General features: G+C 36.0%; 2 protein-coding genes across 2 annotated transcripts in view; one reads left to right on the top strand and one right to left on the bottom strand.

Annotated features, from left to right (window-relative positions):
• Positions 1–18,776, bottom strand: part of LOC138327755 (M-phase phosphoprotein 8-like) — a 43,032-nt gene that overhangs the window by 12,337 nt on the left and 11,919 nt on the right. Inside the window, exons 2-6 of the mRNA XM_069274101.1 lie at positions 8,669–8,830; positions 7,662–8,138; positions 7,017–7,059; positions 5,694–6,326; positions 5,469–5,533 (exon numbers count right to left, since the gene is read on the bottom strand). Of these exons, the coding sequence (XP_069130202.1) occupies positions 5,469–5,533; positions 5,694–6,326; positions 7,017–7,059; positions 7,662–8,138; positions 8,669–8,830 (1,380 nt within the window). The remainder of the gene's footprint in view (positions 1–5,468; positions 5,534–5,693; positions 6,327–7,016; positions 7,060–7,661; positions 8,139–8,668; positions 8,831–18,776) is intronic.
• The window catches only part of LOC138327767 (uncharacterized), a 77,803-nt gene continuing 75,274 nt past the window's right edge, over positions 16,248–18,776 (top strand). Inside the window, exon 1 of the mRNA XM_069274129.1 lies at positions 16,248–16,405. The gene's annotated coding sequence lies outside the window, so the exon portion shown is untranslated. The remainder of the gene's footprint in view (positions 16,406–18,776) is intronic.

Below are 18,776 nucleotides of genomic sequence, written 5' to 3'. Positions count from 1 at the left end.
CTCATGTCTAGCATATGGCAGAACCAGGAAGTTAGAATACAAAAGTCACAGTTTTTTTAAAACTCACAATAAGTATATATTTCCTATAGATAAATTACAACAAAAGGGCCATTTATCTGTGTAAAATAATTTTCCAACATATTTTTATTCAATATGGTTAATGAAATTAAAGGTGCTCCATCGCCGACAGAGCATAAATGATATTGATTATTTGAACAATAATTGGTGTTTAATCGTGTATATATATGTCTAATTAACACAAAAATTAATATAAAAATAATTTATTTTGCTTTTGGTGCATTCGCAATCTGTACTTTATTCCATATAGGATATAGTGCCACAGAATTTTTTCGGGATGTAATTAATTATTTTTCATATTTTCAACTTGAAGTAGAATAAGAAGCTCAAACTTTTCAATAGTGGTAATGGTGTAAAGTAAGTGACTTTTGTGACTGAAGAAAATTACCAAATCCCCCCTCCTGTTTTTGGTAGTGAAAAAATACCATTTATCAGCGGTGGAGCATCTTTAATATAAAAGTTTGATTTCATTCCAAATTAATGAAGTTTGATGTATGATAAAGGTGTATATACAAATTCAGGCAGCTTAATTGTTTCTCCATGCTAGACTGAAATTTATTTATGATTTAAGTTTATATTAAATGCAGGTAAATGTATGCCATACAGTGATTGACCTAGTTTTTTTGAAACCACAAAAAGTATAGAACTCTACAATCGACAAATGAAGACAAACTGAAATATGTGTACACTTGTTTGTTCAAATATTTAGTACAAAAGCTACTGACAAATCTAACAAAATCTCCATAAGCAAAATGAGAAAAGCATCAAATGGTTTATAAGTCAATTGTAACATATAAACAACTGAAATCCTGATTTGCCAAAAACAGAGCTGGCTGAAGTCAATCTTTGTGCAATAGACCATGGTACATATATCTAATAGAAAAATGAAAAGAAATTTGGTCAACTGTAAAATCAATTTCAGATTTTTACTTCAGAAAGAGATCTAATCCAATAAGTTTATGTGTGAACACACGCAGGCATGTGTGGTAGTAAACTACAAATCAATACATAAACTGGTCATTGCACCGAGAATGTACAGATGACCACATGTGTAGTGGCCGATGGTACAAAGCCCCTAGGGTCGCTGACCACTCCAGCCACTGAGGCAGATCAATATGTGACTATTTCCACAGATTGGGTTCAAACTAAATTAGGTTACGTGGTAAAGCGCATGTATGTGTGTTTTATATCATCAGTATTAAACGACCAGTTACCCGGTACATGACGTGATGACATATTCTGTTTGTATATCAATCATCAATCAGAACATTAACTGAGCTCTCTTTTTTTGTAACTCTTTTAATAAAATCCTAAGAAAAATGTTTTTTCTTTCATTTTCTTGCAATACAATTATAATTACATCCAGACAGTACCAAGTCTCTGCTTTAACGTGAGGTATACTTGTATATGATAGCACGGCCCGGTTGATCTCCAGTGCACTGACCTCATACTGATGGGATGGTGATCTATAGCTCTCAAGATTGATTTCCAATACACATGGAGTTTCTGACCTACATGCATTGCTTACTCGAATATTGCCCTGTCGATGTCCGATCGGTGATGTATGTCTGCGTTGTCGTAAACCTGATGGCTGTTAGGTCAATTGACCATTTGAGAAAGTGACCAATGAAAAAATATTGATGACCCCATAAAACATTTTCATTTAAATAACTAATTAAGAACAACCCTGAACACAACATGTACAAAACCCTTCAGTATCTGAATATAAAATTAAATGAGAGCTAGAAGAGAGATGTCAAGTCTAATACATGCTGGGATAATGCAAGATTTGTTCAAAAGACTGACCTTGATCATGACCATTATTCAAGGTCACAAAATCAGGATGTACCAGATTCATTGTATTGATGTATCTTGTGATGTTATAATACACAATATAAAGGGGACAAGTTGTGGCGTCCTACTTTTTATCTGAGAGGTCGCTGCTGTGAGTCTAGGTGCAGGAGATGATCCCATCAGAATGATAATATTGATTTTCTCTGATCTACATACAACGCACAAATCAGCCCACTTTACATAACCTACACACAACAGGGAAATCAGTACGACAGTCGACTCATGATCAAAAGAAAGATACCAATTATTATCAATTGTCTACTGTAAAATTGAGGAGGGGAGGGGTGGCTGGGTGGGGGTAGGAGAACTACAGCTTTAAATTTGAGACCGACATATATTTCTTTCAAGATTACTCAGGAACTCATAGTTCACTAACAGCAAAGACACCATTAGCTAACAGAGATAGAGATACAGATTTCATACTTTATTTAGATATTGCTCATTTACTACTAGAAACATAAACAATTCTAATTGGCCATGAAATACTGACTTCAATAATTCATAACCTGCTGACTACTGCAGCTGCATAGGGCTAATCTAGAAAGTCTTATATAATTAATGCATGTATAAGCGCTGTTACATTTTTGTCTGGGTTTGATAAATCAATGCAGATAATCTTAGCTCATTTTTCCTCATACAAAAATAATTCATATTGTATATGTATACCTTCATCTTAGAGATAGTGTACTAATGTGTTCCAAGCTAAATATTATTGGGTATTGGTTTTTGATATTTAGTAAAATCAATACATTTTACATGGCATACCAACTCACACACAATTCTTTTATGATCATTTCCAATCATTATAAATACAATGATTTTTTTTTTATTTCCGATGCAAGCTCTGCTCTGGATCCAATATCCCCTAAAGTTATGTTTGAAGATGAATCATTGCTCCTCTTTCTCAAGATCTAGAGCTAGTTAGCTTGCTATCGCCATAAAATATCAGTATAGATTGATAAATATTAATCCTCAAATTCATCTTTTGATGGTAGCCGTTTAGTTATACCATAATTAATCTGTTGGAAGGAGGATACACATATACATCTTCTCCAATCAGAGCTATTTATGTGATACACTTTCTCCCAAGATCTAATACAAACAGAGGTTTGTTTTCTCTCCACTACTGAGCCAATAGCTAATTATAATAACCCAGTCCCTGACAATGCCATCACTGTGGGGTGGCCTACTGACCTATATTGATCACCTATATCTGTTACTATTTATAGACAGGTTGATGACCAGGCCTAACCTCTCCCACCACAGGTTCATGTCAGTAGGCAGTGTAGCATGTACACATCTCCAACACTACCTGTAGCTCTAGAGCCAATACACAGCATTTTAATGGCTCAGGCTTATATATATATACATACCTGTCCATATACTGGCCATTGCTCTCTTGACCTCTTTAAAATATGTGTATTATAAATAACCGAATAATACAAACAACAGGGATCAATCTAGGACAAGACCTGTGATTTTATCCATATATTCTTTGAATGTCTAATGAAATTATCAGTATATAATTATTATATACACTTCAATATGTAAGAAAATACAATTGCCTTCCCCAAAAGCTCTGATTTCAACCAATATATATATATATAACGTTACCGAAAAGTAGTAAATATGATTGTTGATGCAGAACACGATATAAACATATACATATATATACGTATACATGGTGTTGGTGCGTCACATAACCAGTTGGTATAGCGTACAATAACAATGCCTGTTTTTAATACAGGGATTTATAATCCTGTCAAATAATATATTACAGATACTGGTATATAAAACATGTCTTATATAAAGGGGTCCAAAGTCCTTGTGGCCAAGAGGTCTATAATTAGCTATATATATAGAGGGTGTCTGATACTCATCCACTTAATTACGTATACCCTCCCCTTCCACATCTCGGTCAGGAGTTTGTGGCCCAATTATGAGACGTCAATTTTTTTTGTCGGGAGAACTCCATTGCTCTTCTAAAAATCACCTTATTAGTTTGCTGGCTTTATATATTAATTAAATGACCATGGCTATCAACATACAGACCAATCTAAACGTTCTTATATTCAGTGCAAAATATGTAAAATCTCATACCGATAAAACAACTATCAATATTCTTATATATGTTTTTAAAGCTATATACATCCTTCTGTAGCTAGTCATCTCAGAATTGTCATCATTCTCATGTTCATTAGCCAATCAAATCTGGCTGAAGGGGATAGCCAGACCGTGAAAGTTTGTATATCGTCCACAACAGGTAACAATAATACCTGTTTACGGTAGGCGGAAGTGGAACACACCTCCATATCGCTAATTAATGAGTTTATTATGTTAATCAGCAAATAAGGAAAGAATCATACCAACAGATAGTGAAATCAAGAATTGATCAATCCTTCTTACTTCCAAAATGTTATATACCGGTAGACTAAATATCAATTGCATAATTCTGATTTTGAAATATTTCAAAATGAACAAGATAAAGTTAACACATCGTCACACACTATGACCGAGTAAGTAAAGCAAAGGTATTCAACAATAATATTTACATAATTACTTGAGAAGCTGTATGAATTAGTTACGGTACCAATCCTTAACTGTTATGAGTTCATTGAGTATATGTAAACAAGATTATGAAAATATCTCAAAGCACAAAATAAAATTCAAATATTATCTAATTCATCCCCTAGCCTATGAATCTCTACCAGCACCAGTTACAATGCTTATTCAATTTGTTAGTTACAGACTGTACATTTTTACATATTCATACCTGATCAAACATTTGAATAAATACTGTTATATATTGTAATGGTTTTTTACAATTTATCCTACGTATAATAGACATTGTAGTCAGTACTTCAGTACTGGTGGTAGGCATTCAGCATCAGAGCATTTGATTACTGATGTAACGGTACAATAAATGCATCCTATAACCTATGTGTACTCAGTAAGTATCTATATCATCGATATGGAAGCTTAGGCGCACAGCCAAATGTAGCATTCCTGATCTGTATTGTATAACCATCAGTCCTCATCTCTCAATACTACACACCAGTATCAATGTATAGAAAGTATATATCCCATCCATGTTTAAATTGAATGCCAGAAGGACATATAGTCAGTTGATGACTTTCATAATTTTAAATAAACAATATGAAACTAGTGATACCTATCCAATGTTTAATTTGATAACATTTAATTCTCATAATTAACATTCATAACCAGCTTTGATATCCATGTAACAAAAGCCTCACTCTGAGTTATTCAAGAATTGAAGTTAGGGCCAGCTTTACATATTTTGATTTAAACAATGTGTTAACGTTGAAGTAACAAAAATTCCTGTGAACAAGGCTCAAATGTTTATCAACATAAAATTGCTACAATAGTCTGTAATACTAGCTTTTTGTGAACTGGTATTCCTTCTTTGCATCACAGAAGAGTTATTGAGCTCTTGCAAGTAGGTATTGATTGGCAGATAACTCTGTTATAAGCAAATCTGTAATAAGACCACATGCATGAGACAGATTACCCACCTTCTCCTTGTCCAGATCGTCCAGGTCAATATCATCTAACTCAATATCAAAGCTTAGGTCAGCACCTGAAAACGACAGCCATTTACTGTAAAACCACATAAATATCACATTGTTTAAAATCATCACATCACATCAAATTACATTGACTCCAATAGAGTATCGCAAAATCTGCTACGATACATTGAAATTTCACATAACCGTTTCCACAACACAGGTACAACTCACCTCTGCCCTCTGATTTGGTACTTTCTGGTAAAAGCGGTAAAAATGATCCATTCCATATATCATCTAACGGTTGCGAGAAGTCCACAGAATCGCGTCGTTTAACACCTGATTTACCTCCCTTATCCGAGTCTTGACTATTAACACTGCTGATGGAACTTCCCATGCCACTATCTGAAAAATCTGAGTCTTTTCGTTGTTTAATAGGTCTAGCACTACTTGAATCGGTACTATGTTTTCGCTTGTGTCCAACATTACCGGTATAACTATTTTCTGAACTGTTTGACAGTCTTTGTTTGTCTGACCTTGACCCTGTGTCGTTAGGCGTACTTGAGGCGAGAGCCTGTAGCTGCCGATTATCACTTGGAGATTCCACAGACAGTTTCCTCGGAGGAGTACTGCCTCCAGACAAATATGACTTTATAGGACTAGATGGTTTCTCAATAATGGCTTCCCGTTTTAACGTGTCAATTTTTGGTGTCTTTGACGACCCCATTTCTTTAAAGTCATCAGAGGTCACAGCTTTGACCTTCACACTAGTATATGAGTCTCTTTTCTCTGTATTTGATTTGTCTTTCAACCCTGAGGAAGAGGAAGCACATAGCTTAGGTTTCTTGGGCTTTTTTGTCTTCACTTCTGTAAAAGAATAAAAACAATCATTTGGTTTTCTCAAAACAGCACATCTGAATCTGTTTTCTAAAGTCAATTGTAACTTGATGTCAGAGATTTTCATCTATATGGCATTTAACTTATAATTATCTGCCCTTGAAAAGACATTTGAACTGTTCTTATTCTAAAGCTGGAACAGTTGATTATGAAATTTCAGGGTTGGATAAGTTAATGACACAATCATATTAATCTTGCAATTTTACACAACAAATAATAATCTTAATTCATTTGATTTATAACATCATTTGAGTAAAACGATTTAAACGTAGAATAATTTGAATATACCATTATTCTATTTACTTGAAATTCATCAAATTCAAAATCGTGTTAATTTATTCAATTTTAAGTAAGTTAATGAAAGCAATTTTTCTATAATTTGTAACAAACATCTGCAAGCCATCTACTAGCTATATAGTACACTATACATATGTGTCGTATCAGTCATGTATTTGTTTGACCTTGACCAAACTTACCTCGACATTAAAGACAGATAAGGACTTGAACTCAAGATTAGGAACTTCCTACAGTAATTATCTTTATCAGTCCCATATAAGTGAATCCGAAGACAATAATCTTATCTGTAAAATGTTTAGACTGGCTGGGCACTATAAATCATATGTAACATAAAGCTGGTAATAATCACAAAGTCAGACATACCTTCAGTGGAACTTAACCGCTCATTCTCCCTCTTTTCTGTGGACTACAAAAACAGAAAATAACTCGTGAAATAATTCAGTTATTTTGTTTGCTTGAATGATTGCTTAATATATAAAACAATAAGAAAGTCAAATAATCTAATCAACCCATTATGCCAGTACATATATTGCACCCTTTTTTTAAAAACTAAATCACTAACATTTTAGAACTGTCTCTATGTGTAGTGCATAAGATGTTAAAACCTACCGCTTATATGATAATCCAATTTATATTATATATCTTTTTTCAATTTAAAAAGTTTAATGTACTTAGTAATTTTACAATATAAATAATAACAATAACGTTTCAACTTCATTTTATGATCTAACATTACAATAACATAATTTTCTTATCCTTTGTTGTGGGAGCCCCAATGATTGAGTAGACATCATATAGTTGAGGTTCATTACTTAGATGTACATGTTGGACGGTTGCTAGGTACTAAGATGGGTAAATTTTGTCTTAAAGGTCACTCCAGGTTTCCTCTACCACCGAAGCTTGGCATATTTTCATCTTTGGATGAAAATGCATACAAGCCAAACTTTTTGCTTCTTTACACCCTATAATACTGATGTGCACGTTTTTATCTATTTCTTTCTTACTTACATTAACTGTAAGAACTTCACTTTTCTCTCCATTGCACATTTCGGGCTGCACGGATTGGTGGCAGCCATTGTAAGTGATGGGCACCGAGTCTCTACTGAGGTTTTCTATATCACTGGAGGACGAGTCCGACTCAGAGTCCGTCATAACACTGACCAGACAAGTTTTTGAGGAATGTTTCTTTGGTCTCATCTTACTCCTCCCACTCCCTTTATCCCTTTCGCGGATGTTCCGTGAAGTATTTTTCTTCTTGCCTCGTTTTCGCTGAGTTTTCTCCTCCTCCTCTTCGTCCTCTTCCTTGGGTGATTTCGGAGCTCTTCCTCCGCCTTTTACTCGCGAGTACATGTCTGTGGCGAAGAGGTTGAGACGACCTTCTTCAAGGTCCTTCCAGAAGGTGTCTTTCAGTGTAGTGGGAACTTGAGCAGGTGAGCCCTCCCGTGAATGCTCTGGTTCCACAAGAATACGCCCCTCCATCATGTCCTGTGTAGCAGTAGATTAAATTAATCTCAAAGACATCGAGAAACATGAATTAAAACATAAAATTCATAAAAATAACAACAAATATTATCTTTGCGAACCATAACTTACATGATTTATTTCACACAGAAAAATAAAATTCAATTTCAATACTTAATCACGTCTCATTTGATAAATATATTTTCTTCATATACATGTATTATATATAATCTTCAAAGAAAACATCTGATATTGGAGTTTTGGTTATTATTCAACAGAAATATCTGGCCAAATTTAATGAATGCCAAAACCTCCAACACATTCATAGAAGATCAAGGTATTCATTTTAACAAAATCTTTACTCAGTATTATATTATCATTTTAACAAAATAGAACCATTTTTAAGAAACTGAACATCTTTAAAACCTTGAGATGCAAATTTTTAGCATCTTTACCCACGCCAGCCTTCCTGAAGGGGGAGTCTGACAAGATATTGTATAAATCTATAAGTTGACCATTTTCCTAATTACTGCATCCATTAAAGATTAACATACTTTTCTTTTCTTTCTTTCCATGGCTCTTTTTAGTCTCTGCTCCTCTCGCTTCTTTTGAAACTCCTCTATGAGGTCGAGACAGGACTGTAAATTTTCTATGGGTTCCCAGGTATCGTCTGTAGCGCCGTAGCCTCTCCATCGAACTTTGTAGAGTGTCTTTCCCTGTAAAACACAAGTTGTACTGTTAGAAAATATTGTTATTATCTAAAGACACTTAAGCTTCTCTTTGTCTCATGGAACAGCACTTGTAAAGCAGATTGTATCAAACTATTCATGTATCAATTAATTTTAACGAATTTTGTCTTTAATTCATAATTTTTCATATATCTTCTTACGTTTGTAACAAGTATATGGGTACCCCGTTACGGGTTGGGTTGCAACTATCGGATATCCAGGGCAACAAATTTGTACCCATTACAACACTATATTTCAGATTACCTACACTAAGATCTTTCGACTTATTTCATTATAGGAAATGTAAACTGCACAAATTCTATATTCTATATTTGGGGTCTTGAAATTTATTAAATTGCATTCTTCTTGAGAATTTATTCTATCCTTGAATTTTCACAAAAAACCTTAACTAGTGTAGAGACTGAAGGTCCCAGGGGCCTGTAATGTAACTTTGTAGCAGCAGTAGGTGGCATCCATATATAAATCATTTTATGAAATAATAGCGATTTGAAAACTGTTAATATTTATATCTTTAATTTCAAGCTTTCATTATTAGCACTTGCTCCAAAATGTGTCAATGACTCGCAAAACACTTTTCGTAGGTGTCAAATTGCAATCATGGCTTATAGATAACTTCCTCCCCGAAGACAAACTAGATGTCTTATTTGAACTTAATTGGATTTAGAAAAGTCTTTTAAAGTTGATTAACTTGGAAACTATTATTGCTGAGGGATCTTAGTGTAGGTTTCATACTAATATATATATGAATTAACAGTAACCAGGAAGAATGTTTTCATTAGGCTGTCTTTAAACTCAAAATCCAGATGCACAGCAAGGGTTTGGCAAGTACAGTCAATAAAGTTTGGAGGGAAAATCGGTTAAAAAAAACCAAACCAATAAGTGAATTAAAAATAATTTGAGATAAATTGCCACTTTAATCAACACCTGCTGTGAATGGCATATAGACATCAGCAACAAGATGCAGTGTAGCCCCAGTGTTTCTGTTAGCAACAAGATGCAGTGTAGCCCCAGTACTTCTGTTAGCAACAAGATGCAGTGTAGCCCCAGTACTTCTGTTAGCAACAAGATGCAGTGTAGCCCCAGTACTTCTGTAAGCAACAAGATGCAGTGTAGCCCCAGTACTTCTGTTAGCAACAAGATGCAGTGTAGCCCCAGTGCTTCTGTTAGCAACAAGATGCGGTGTAGCCCCAGTACTTCTGTAAGCAACAAGATGCAGTGTAGCCCCAGTGCTTCTGTTAGCAACAAGATGCAGTGTAGCCCCAGTGCTTCTGTTAGCAACGAGATGCAGTGTAGCCCCAGTGCTTCTGTTAGCAACGAGATGCAGTGTAGCCCCAGTGCTTCTGTTAGCAACAAGATGCGGTGTAGCCCCAGTACTTCTGTAAGCAACAAGATGCAGTGTAGCCCCAGTACTTCTGTTAGCAACAAGATGCAGTGTAGCCCCAGTGCTTCTGTTAGCAACAAGATGCAGTGTAGCCCCAGTACTTCTGTTAGCAACAAGATGCAGTGTAGCCCCAGTACTTCTGTAAGCAACAAGATGCAGTGTAGCCCCAGTACTTCTGTTAGCAACAAGATGCAGTGTAGCCCCAGTGCTTCTGTTAGCAACAAGATGCAGTGTAGCCCCAGTGCTTCTGTTAGCAACAAGATGCAGTGTAGCCCCAGTACTTCTGTTAGCAACAAGATGCAGTGTAGCCCCAGTACTTCTGTTAGCAACAAGATGCAGTGTAGCCCCAGTACTTCTGTTAGCAACAAGATGCAGTGTAGCCCCAGTACTTCTGTAAGCAACAAGATGCAGTGTAGCCCCAGTACTTCTGTAAGCAACAAGATGCAGTGTAGCCCCAGTACTTCTGTTAGCAACAAGATGCAGTGTAGCCCCAGTACTTCTGTTAGCAACAAGATGCAGTGTATGTAGCCCCAGTGCTTCTGTTAGCAACAAGATGCAGTGTAGCCCCAGTACTTCTGTTAATTAATACTTTTACAGATACACTACTGTCATATATATGAATGTGTTTTTCTGATAAACTTTGTGGTTGTGACAGACTGAGAAATGTGGTCACTATAAAGTGGCATAGATAAATATCGTTTACATCTGTGACGGCAAGAAAATGTTCTTCCTTTTTTAAGGAAAGGTTTGGAGGATTTATGGCCCCTTCGAGACTCATTGAGGAGATTATATAATTACAGGAGGACTAGTCCAGTTATATGATATACCTGGGCTCCATTGAGACCAAGCCCACATCATCTGGCGGATCAATTTCCACTTCCACCATTCAAGTGTTCCAGACCATACAGCTCATTAAAATTGAGACTGGTGACCAGTTTTATCTTGACTTAACACTTGTCTCATTCATGTTCTTTTTACTTCTAACCTACAGACGATCTCACTCACATCTCTCACTGAGTACATACGAACATCTACAGACGATCTCACTCACATCTCTCACTGAGTACATACGAACATCTACAGACGATCTCACTCACATCTCTCACTGAGTACATACGAACATCTACAGACGATCTCACTCACATCTCTCACTGAGTACATACGAACATCTACAGACGATCTCGCTCACATCTCTCACTGAGTACATACAAACATTATACTTTGACTCACATCTCTCACTGAGTACATACGAACATCTTCAGACAATCTCACTCACATCTCTGAGTACATACGAACATCTACAGACGATCTCACTCACATCTCCCTCTGAGTACATACGAACATCTACAGACGATCTCACTCACATCTCTCTCCGAGTACATAAAAACATCTACAGACGATCTCACTCACATCTCTCTCTGAGTACATACGAACATCTACAGACGATCTCACTCACATCTCTCTCTGAGTACATACGAACATCTACAGACGATCTCACTCACATCTCTCTCTGAGTACATACGAACATCTACAGACGATCACGCTCACATCTCTCACTGAGTACATACAAACATTATACTTTGATCAACACTTAAATTTGTAATCACATATTGTTTAATAGTTACAATCTACTTTTTATTGATTTTTCTGTCATCTGTGTTTGTAGGGGAAATATAACATTTTTCAGAGAAAACAAAGTCATTCTCGCACACAGCCTTAACTTACGATATAAATCCATACCATTTAGATAACTCAGTCTCTGTAATATGCAAACAAAGACGTACCTTCAATAATAAGGCTTAAAGCAAACAGTTTGATGTAAAGTAAATAATTGATAAGTGCACACACAGTACCTCTTTTTCAATGATTTAAAAAAAAAACATTATTTTTAAAACTTGACAATTCCAGGATTGATTTGACTTGTAGACAGGCTGTCGTTACTTTCACTTATATAATTATGCCAATTTTTCTGCAGATTAGAGTCATTATACTGTCTGTTATCAATTTGTCTGTCAACAATTTCCATTACATAAGTTCCTTGTGACCTTTACAGAACACAAATGATAACACTGACTCAGAAATGACTGGTAAGTGTGTCGTCCCCTCTCACCCAATATAGTATGAATGGGTCCCCTCTCACCCAATAAAGTATGAATGGGTCCCCTCACCCAATATAGTATGAATGGGTCCCCTCTCACCCAATATAGTATGAATGGGTCCCCTCTCACCCAATATAGTATGAATGGGTCCCCTCACCCAGTATAGTATGAATGGGTCCCCTCTCACCCAATATAGCATGAATGGGTCCCCTCTCACCCAATATAGTATGAATGGGTCCCCTCACCCAATATAGTATGAATGGGTCCCCTCACCCAATATAGTATGAATGGGTCCCCTCTCACCCAATATAGTATGAATGGGTCCCCTCACCCAATATAGTATGAATGGGTCCCCTCTCACCCAATATAGTATGAATGGGTCCCCTCACCCAATATAGTATGAATGGGTCCCCTCTCACCCAATATAGTATGAATGGGTCCCCTCTCACCCAATATAGCATGAATGGGTCCCCTCACCCAATATAGTATGAATGGGTCCCCTCTAACCCAATATAGTATGAATGGGTCCCCTCTAACCCAATATAGTATGAATGGGTCCCCTCTCACCCAATATAGTATGAATGGGTCCCCTCTCACCCAATATAGTATGAATGGGTCCCCTCTCAACCCAATATAGTATGAATGGGTCCCCTCTCACCCAATATAGCATATGAATGGGTCCCCTCTCACCCAATATAGTATGAATGGGTCCCCTCTCACCCAATATAGTATGAATGGGTCCCCTCTCACCCAATATAGCATGAATGGGTCCCCTCACCCAATATAGTATGAATGGGTCCCCTCTCACCCAATATAGTATGAATGGGTCCCCTCTCACCCAATATAGTATGAATGGGTCCCCTCTCACCCAATATAGTATGAATGGGTCCCCTCTCACCCAATATAGTATGAATGGGTCCCCTCTCACCCAATATAGTATGAATGGGTCCCCTCACCCAATATAGTATGAATGGGTCCCCTCTCACCCAATATAGCATGAATGGGTCCCCTCACCCAATATAGTATGAATGGGTCCCCTCTCACCCAATATAGTATGAATGGGTCCCCTTACCCAATATAGTATGAATGGGTCCCCTCTCTCCCAATATAGCATGAATGGGTCCCCTCACCCAATATAGTAGTATGAATGGGTCCCCTCTCACCCAATATAGTATGAATGGGTCCCCTCACCCAATATAGTATGAATGGGTCCCCTCTCACCCAATATAGTATGAATGGGTCCCCTCTCACCCAATATAGTATGAATGGGTCCCCTCTCACCCAATATAGTATGAATGGGTTCCCTCTCACCCAATATAGCATGAATGGGTCCCCTCACCCAATATAGTATGAATGGGTCCCCTCTCACCCAATATAGTATGAATGGGTCCCCTCTCACCCAATATAGTATGAATGGGTCCCCTCTCACCCAATATAGTATGAATGGGTCCCCTCACCCAATATAGTATGAATGGGTCCCCTCTCACCCAATATAGTATGAATGGGTCCCCTCTCACCCAATATAGTATGAATGGGTCCCCTCTCACCCAATATAGCATGAATGGGTCCCCTCTCACCCAATATAGTATGAATGGGTCCCCTCTCACCCAATATAGTATGAATGGGTCCCCTCTCACCCAATATAGTATGAATGGGTCCCCTCTCACTCAATATAGTATGAATGGGTTCCCTCTCACCCAATATAGTATGAATGGAAATTCTTCCTCAGTACGTATTGTTCACTTTTTTATTTTCATTGGGCGACATCACATCACTGTACCCCAGCAATATCAAAGCCATACATGATCATATATACAACATATTTTTTCATGATGAGTTGACAGAAAGATGTATGCAAATTTTATCAGATTTCAATTTTCCCTTCGGCATTGCAAAAATCAATAGAAACTATGTATACATCAGAAGATTTTTTTTTACTTGAGATGAGCCCAATACTCATCAGGTTTATGCAGTACATGTATGTATTATATACCAAGTAAGACATTCAAATTAATTACAATAATGTACATTAGTGACCCATAGTTACACAGGTATACAAAGTGTAGCACTAATTACACCTGTCTGGTTACAGTACACGCATACATGTACGGAACAACTGTGTGTCTGTAAAAACTGTGTGCGATTGTGTGTGAGTTCATGTGTGTGTATTCCGTATTTGCATGCAGACATCGACCCACCCACAAATTATTCAAAAGGCTTAAAGATAAACATTAATTTTCCTTACAAAAATATTATTACCGCTCTTTGTCTTATGTATATATGGATTAATACCACTGCAAGCTAAAACGACACAATTCTAGATTACAGTGTTAATTGTAGGTGCTGCCTATTAATGTCAGGGTTAAAAATATGAACACATTAAATTTCTTGCTATGTGAATTTTTCATTTCGTAATTACAAGGTGCATAATGCTTATTAAAGTACCAAGTAGGCAAAGCTACAATTTTGGTAGGATTTTAAGACGGAAATTAATATGACATGATTTTTTTTACATTAAAATGATTAATTATATAGGCTCTGTCATTTTCCTAAACTTATTGACGTTGAACCTTTTTGATGAATTACCATAATCAAACTTCACCATGAAGTTATTGATACACATAAGTACACCTGGTTTATTTGTAGAAAAGGATTGATACTTGCAATTGTAAGTCCAACTTTCAATATGATTTAGACTGCATAGTTATAGAATGCAATTCAGGTCTTGAAGGTGGGTGGGTGGGGGTGGGTGGGGGGTGGGGGGTGGGGGGTGGCGCAAAGAATTCCAAATTCCAAATTTAGATGGGGGGGGGGGGGGGGGGGGGGCAAGTAGGCAAAGAATTCCAAATTCCAAATTTAGATGCATCTTGCAATAAAAATAGGTCTATAAGCTCATATATATTAAGGCCCATGGATATTAAAAGTACAGTAATTAAAATACCTATCTTAGCAACCTGGTGACCTCGATCTGTAGGAAGATCATCCTTTATAAAATAATAATATTAATAAAATATGTGGTCCCAAATGGCCATTTTCATCACAAATTTAATTTTGAGTGTATTAAGTACATTCTTCTTTGTCCCTTGGGTGCTCTTTACAGAAATCAACGTTTGACTGTACATGTGTAACAAACTTTTCAATCTCAACATTGAATTTTTTTCCATCAGATAATCATTACTGGACAGATACGATAACCCTCTATCTCAAAATTTAAGTGTAATATTTTAACCTTTTCTTGGAAAATATAACACTTTGCCAAGATTCTAAAACATTTTTGGACAAACCATTTTCAGCACAAGGTCAGTACATATATATTTATATAACTCATTCAGTCGCAAAATAACAAAATCCTTGACTAAAATAAAAACAAAGCTTTGTTCAAGTACACACAAAAGCTATCAAAAACATGGAAAAATTCCAAAATCTACAAAATCTAAATTGCTATGCATTATTGAAATGTCGATTTGAATCGATCAGCTGTGTGTGTAATGAACTCCCCTAACCAGATGGGCACACACCTAACTGTGAACTCCAAATATTTATCCTTGGGAAACATTAACCCAAGATGACCGATCTTAAACTACTGTGACGCCAGTACCATTGTTTTCCAGTAGGTGTTGACAAAGAAATGCTTCAAACACACTTTGATCAACGAGATCCATACTATATTGTATAGACATAGGAAGAAACAAATATATTGCAATACAATAAGAACAATTTATATCCCCTTCGATAAATCTGTGATAGCATATATATATATATATATACCTGTACGTGATGTAACTGATTATGTTCAATTTGAAGCGATAACACATTTTGGTATTGTTTCTTATTTTTTTTCAGAAAATCAAATACCATATCATATTTTACACTGTTGAAAAATTGTTTCCAGTAGTGTGTAAATTTATTTCTGGTCGTTTATATCATATGAAGTTCATGTCATATAATCAAGTGATAAAAAGACTACCTGTGTTTGGTTACCAGTATAGGGGAAGAGGATAAACTGAAGAAGATCCTCGTTACCATATGATAATGACTCCAGGCAGCTGAATGGCCTTGTGGGTAAGTCGAGGGGTGAATCACCTCCACAGAATTTATACACGCTCATCATTCATTTCTACACATCCTGTATCTATATGGACTAGTACTAGTATGTATAGTCAACAATTTACAGGACAACATGTATATGAAACCGAGTTTTTGATTTTTTTATCTATAATATCCTTTCTAAAAGAGTTATACTAAGGGGAGATAATCAAGAAAAAAGTTAAGAAGGTCTTAAAAAATTCTTGGGTCTGAGATGATTTATTTTCAGTTAATCTGCTATATGGTCAACCTTGAAAGAGGTAGACATCATTTATATTTGTTTATATTATAAAAGGAAAAACTGTCCACAAAACTAATTTAAAGCTTACGTCTTTTCACAATTATGTAATTATAACTAGTAACACATGTTTCTCAGATTTGCTGACAGAAATTATCTCCAATCTCTTGACATGTCAAAATATGTTACTAGCTAACTACACTTTATTTACACCTGCACAGGTGTTTTGTGTACCAAAATAGCCTGCCGGAAATAATAAACAATCCCAGCCACACCCTGTACCACTGTGCCAAGATGCACATTATGACATGTAATTATTGGCAACCCCTCTAACATGGCATGCAGATCGGGTAAAAACCAAAACAAATATGCAGTGCAACATTTCTTCAACAAGTCAGACTTTATACTATTTTGAATAAGTAATGTATTCTACTTCCTTCTTTTTATTAGCAACTTCTTGGCTTTATCATGCAAACATATTATGCTAAATATCTGCTTCAACCAGACATTCTTAGTCAGCTGTCATTTGTTAAGATAGTAGTACTGTTATGTATTATTTTTCGTGATATTATATTCTGCTAGGACCATCAGCATGATGTTTTTAATGAGATCGAGATGACTACATATATTATGTGTACTGTATACCGTACTTTAAACATTTTAAGCACATTATTTGCATACCATGCCGACACTCAAGATTGAAAACATTGAATAATGAAATGATTATTCTGATTTAGAGAATTTTATGCAGGCAAAATATTATATGATGAAATAAGATATAAATAATAGCTAGATATCAGTGGCATTTGGTTTGATACAGTAGATTTTTTTAGGTTTGTTTGATGACATTTTCGGAACATTTTAAACATGGAAGTGTAGAAGATGGTGGAAATTTAAGTCACAGGAAAACAATCCACATTCGTTTAGTATTTGGAAATTAACCCAGGGTTTCAAATGTGCAAGTCTCAGAGAAGGAAAAGCTTGTATTTTGCTTATGTCTGCATGAACATATCTTAACAGTACCACTGGCCATACCCAAAGCTCAAACCAGGTAGATGTAATAGTGGTATATAGTTTCTTTGAATTAAAATTTTTTTTCATACATTAATCTGTTGATCCTTGAATGTTTTGTTCAAAATATCTCATAATGGAAATAATATACACACATACACACACTCACAGAACAGATGGGGTCTGTTATGGTTTTTAGTAAGCATGTACTGGTTGGAATGTGTGTACACTCTAGTTACTATAAATAGATGGTGAGACTGACTGACATAATGACACACATCTTCAGTAGCAGCAGGCTGACTGTGAGAACAACACACACACTCACACCAATTTATTACCAATTCGTCTGGAAGCTGGTAAACCTGACAATGCAAGGAAACATGGGTCCAGGACAACAGAGTATACATGTAGATTGACAACCATAAAAATGTATTGTTAGCTTATAGACTCATATCATTACATCGTCAAACATTTCCACCACACATATATAATAAGTTAGAAATCTAGAAGAGAAATTTCTGCAAGACCTCCAACATGTAGCCCCATAAATGAAACAGATATATAAACAAGAGAAACACATCTATACATTCCCAACAAAATAGACCACCTGGCTGTAATGTCAAAATGTCAAATTGGGTAAAATATGCTTTCTTTAGGCTAATTCTTTACAGAAACCACCTGTCAGCCACAATTACTACCATAAAAAGTTTATACCGCCTTTTAAACTAGGTCAAATGTCCATGTACAAACATTCAATAGCAACAGAAATGTCAATAAAGCAATATTTTGAATTGGTAGATCAATGTACACTTTCAGAAAATTCCTCTCTGGTCAAAATAAATTGTGTTGCAGCATATCCTCACCAATACCAAGCTCTGAGCAATTAACTGGATCAATTCAACATATAATTGATTACGACGTGCAATGCTATAACTATAAATGCAACTATTGTTCCTGCAGCATAAACGAAAGCAAAACACTGTGCGATATAATGTATTTCCTCTAAAATCTAAAACAGATCCTGAATTCATTTGAGACATTTTATGTACAAAACCCAGACTTTTCAAATGCAAAGTAGGACATGGTAGTGGAGAACTA

Source organism: Argopecten irradians, chromosome 1 (assembly GCF_041381155.1).
Source record: "Argopecten irradians isolate NY chromosome 1, Ai_NY, whole genome shotgun sequence".
Classification (NCBI taxonomy): domain Eukaryota; kingdom Metazoa; phylum Mollusca; class Bivalvia; order Pectinida; family Pectinidae; genus Argopecten; species Argopecten irradians.
The sequence above is the reverse complement of the archived record's forward strand: the minus strand, read 5'-3'. Positions and strand labels throughout refer to the sequence as shown.